The sequence below is a fragment of the Sinocyclocheilus anshuiensis genome, unplaced genomic scaffold (assembly GCF_001515605.1).
Source record: "Sinocyclocheilus anshuiensis isolate Anshui unplaced genomic scaffold, SAMN03320099.WGS_v1.1 scaffold454, whole genome shotgun sequence".
NCBI classification, from domain to species: Eukaryota; Metazoa; Chordata; class Actinopteri; order Cypriniformes; family Cyprinidae; genus Sinocyclocheilus; species Sinocyclocheilus anshuiensis.
Genome location: NW_015548217.1, coordinates 1,106,019 through 1,110,167, shown reverse-complemented (window position 1 = coordinate 1,110,167; position 4,149 = coordinate 1,106,019). Strand labels below are relative to the sequence as shown.

Here is a 4,149-nt window from a genome sequence, read left to right as displayed (position 1 = left end):
CATCACAATAATCCACAAGTAATCCACTCCAGTCCATCAGTTAATGTCTTGAGAAGCCAAAAGCTGCATGTTTGAAAGAAACAAATCCATCATTAAGATGTTTTTAACTAAAATATGAGTCCATAATAACGCTTCCTCCAGTGGAAAAGTGATCTGAATCAGGAGAGAAATCTGCACAGATCAAGCAGCGTTTAAACAGCTCTAAACAAATATGTGGCTGGATTTTGACGTGAGAGACAACAGGAGATGCGCTTTTTCACTGGAGGAAACATTTTTGTGGATTATGGATTTTAGTTAAAAACATCTTAATTATGGATTTGTTTCAGCTTTTGTCTTCTCAAGACATTAACTGATAGACTGGAGTGCTGTGGATTACTTGTGGATTATTGTGATGTTTTTATCAGCTGTTTGGACTCTCATTCTGACGGCACCCATTCACTACAGAGCATCCATTGCTGAGACACTGATGCAATGCTACATTTCTCCAAATCTGATGAAGAAACAAACTCACTTATATATTGGATGGCCTGAGGGTGAGCACATTTTCAGCAAATGTTCATTTTTGGGTGAACTATTGCTTTAAAGCTGCGGTAAGCAATTTTACTATGCATGAAATATCACTTTTGCCTGGCAGATAGCATGGAAATAAGTGTCCGGGATGTCAGACATGTCTCAGCACTAAGCTCTGTAAACAGGCAGAAAGTGGGCTTAGTTCAGTAGACGTTGGGTCAATTATCCATTTATCCAAAAATGCATTAAAAAATGCAATTCATACTACATGAATTTACTTGAAAACACCTCGTCTGTTATGAGGATATTTTAGTTTCTCCATTAAAATTCATTTTGATATTTTGACGTAGAGGCCACAAAGTAAACAATGTCAGGGTGATGCAACTGTGCTAATATCATAATACAGAAAAAAAGTTTTATAAGGATTTTAAGGAAGTTAGTACAGATTGTGCAGTGTCATGTGGTGCAACTCCCTAAAATAATTATAATGATATCTTTAAATAAGTACTTTTTTTAAACTTGCAAAATCTATTTAAAAACTTTTTAGAAAATAATGATTTAGATGTGTTCACATATATTTATTTATTTCAGTTCTAATGAATGCACACGGACACATGAGTTTGTCTTTTGTATTTGCTCTGTCTCTTTAAATCAGAAAGATATAAAATCCCTGCTGTCACTTTCTCTTAATGAATTCTTCACCAGGAGATGAATTTCAGCCCAGTACAAAAAGCCCAGTCAATAGAAAGTGTTGAGATTATTTATAATCCTTATGTAACGTGCACACACCGATAATAATTCAGCTGCACAGACAAATGAGATCATCAATCTTCTGAAGAGCTTTTGTGAGTCTCTCAGTGTCCCAGATGTGAAGTTTTACCCCTCAGGACATGAGAGTTGGATAACTGTGATCTCTGAACAGCTGCATTGCACTGAAAGCTTTGAGAGAGATGTGGAGTTGTGCTGTAGTGTGTTTGGGGGAATCTGATCTGTAATACAGGGCTCATGTCTCTGTCTCTGTCTCTTTCAGACGTATGAGCAGAGCGAGTGGGTTATTCACATAGCCGGCAGACTGCTGGCTAATGACTCGACAATTCTTTCCCTAATGGGACACAACCCGTTCCAGAACAGAGAGAAACCGAGGTAAAACTAAATACTAAACATCAGATACAAAACTCTGGGCATGTACTGTACATAGAACATTACAACTTAAAATAATATAAGCAGCAATATTAGAGGTCTTAAACTGGGTTGGATAAGTATTTAAAATTGTATTTATTATATTATTGTTATTTTTAATAATAAGTAATAATAATAATACATATAATATTAATAATAATGCCAAATAATACTGCTATTATTTAATATTTTCTGTTAATTTAATTTCTTTAAAAATATATTAAAGTATTCCCTAGCTATTTCGGTCAAATTTTAATTAACATTATATTAGTTGTTGTTGTTGTTATTATTATTGATAATAATAATAAGCAGAAGAAGAATGAAAAATAACATTTGTTTAATATTTTCTTTTAAGCTTTTTTTCTTTAAAAATGAATTAAATTAATCTCATTTCTAGCTTTTTGTTCAAATTTCAATTAACGGTATATTATTATTATTATTATTATTATTATTATTTGTTATAATAATAATAAGAAGAAGAAAAAGAAGATTAAGATTAATTGAAATTAAGATTTCCATTAACAATATAATAATAATTATAATAATTTATTATTATTATTACATTTGCTTTTAATTTTTATTCCCTAAAATTATTCTAATTTCTATCTGTTTTCACTTTGTAATTAACATTATATTAATATTATAATACATATAACATTAATAATAATGACAAATAATACTGCTAGTATTTAATATTTTCTGTTAATTTAGTTTTCTTTAAAACTATATTAAAGTATTCCCGTTTCTAGCTATTTCGGTCACATTTCAATTAACATTATATTATTTGTTGTTGTTATTATTATTGATCATAATAATAAGAATGAAAAATAACATTATTGTTTAAATTATTATTTTTTTCTTTAAAAAATGTATTATTCCCATTTCTAGCTTTTTGTTCAAATTTCAATTAACAGTAAATTATTATTATTATTTGTTGTTGTTATAATAATGATACTAATAATAAGATTAAGATTAATTGAAATTAAGATGTCAATTAACAATATAATAACAACAATAATAATAATAATAATTTATTTTTATTATTATTATTATTATATTTGCTTTTTTAATTCCCTAAAAAAATTCTAATTTCTAGCTATTTTCATTTTGTAATTAACAGTTTATAATTATTATTATTATTGGTCAAATGTTCAGTTAACAGTAACAGTGGCAAACTTGTCCATATAAACAGTGCTTAAAGAGTGCAAAACCTTTGATGTGTTTACAATGACCCTAAAATGATGTGAACACATAAAGAGATAGTTCACCCAAAACATGCAAAAACCACCTGCTTTGATATTTTGTTACACTGGGCATTTACAGTCATGCATCTTATAAGTGAAAATTAATTGTTCACATACTTTTTGGGGTCACTTTATATACACACGTCTATGTTGAAAAGAAGTCTTGAACTCTTTTCTCATCACAGTTGAGCTGCTCAGAATGCAGTGAGTGTGATTCTTTGAATGTGAAATGAGCTCAAACATGCGTTATGAGATCCAGTGTGAGCTGGTTTTGATGCGTCTGTGGTTTCAGGTGGATACGAGGAGAGCATTTCCGCTATAAATTCACGCGGTCGGGCAGCAGCAGTGCGGGTCAGGGGAAATGGTGGGTCCGGAAGCGCATCGGCCCTTTCTTCCCCCCTGTTAACCTGGACAGTCTGAGGAGCTACTTCCAGTCCAGGAGCTGGCCTCTGCCCGGCTCTTATTAAGCCTCGGCCACAGACAGCCACTTTGTCTTTTTTTGTATGTCACACACTGAAGTATATCCTATCTGAACTGTGCCAAAGACGATCGGTTACAAAAGAGATTTGTGAAGGCAACTCTTCTGTGTCTCTGAGGAGCAGAGCATGTGTTGAATCGAGGGCTGTTTCAAGCCTGCCAACAATAACAGACCATTTCTGCTATTAATATGATTTTGAGTACAATCAAGCGTTACAATCACAATGCAGTTGCTGTTGAATATGAAAAAAGGCTAATAGGCTACTTTTTAAAAAAATACATTTTTTTTTTTTTTTCAAATAACCTGCTGTGAGATAAAGATGAATAGTTCAGAGTTGATGAGTAATTGATTTTCAGAAATTATTTCAATCATTTTGTCAATTTCAGGTGGTTCATCTGATTAAAATGTTTAACGATAATGTTTTTTTCATTCCTTTTTCTTAAATGTTCTGTTTGAGTGTTCCAACCAATCCAACTCACCAAAATATTAAATTATTACCCTAAAAGTTAATTACATTATTTCCATTTTCAGCTATTTCAGTAAAATTTTCAATTAACAGTGTTATTTTATTTTTATTTTTATTATTATTAGTAGTAGTAGTAGTAATTATCATTAACAACAACAAATAATAGTACTATTATTTAATATTTTCTTTTAATTTTCATTCCTTAAACAAATAAGTGTATTATTCCTATTTCCTATTTCCATATATATATATAATTGTTATCATTATTAAAT

The 4,149-nt window shown here is 30.7% G+C and overlaps 1 protein-coding gene across 1 annotated transcript in view; it reads left to right on the top strand.

Moving 5' to 3' along the window:
- lmf1 (lipase maturation factor 1) overlaps positions 1–3,720 on the top strand; it is a 41,661-nt gene extending 37,941 nt beyond the window's left edge. The window contains exons 10-11 of the mRNA XM_016440839.1: positions 1,541–1,653; positions 3,226–3,720. Of these exons, the coding sequence (XP_016296325.1) occupies positions 1,541–1,653; positions 3,226–3,400 (288 nt within the window). The 3' untranslated portion in view covers positions 3,401–3,720. The remainder of the gene's footprint in view (positions 1–1,540; positions 1,654–3,225) is intronic.
- The last annotated feature ends 429 nt before the right edge of the window (positions 3,721–4,149 follow it).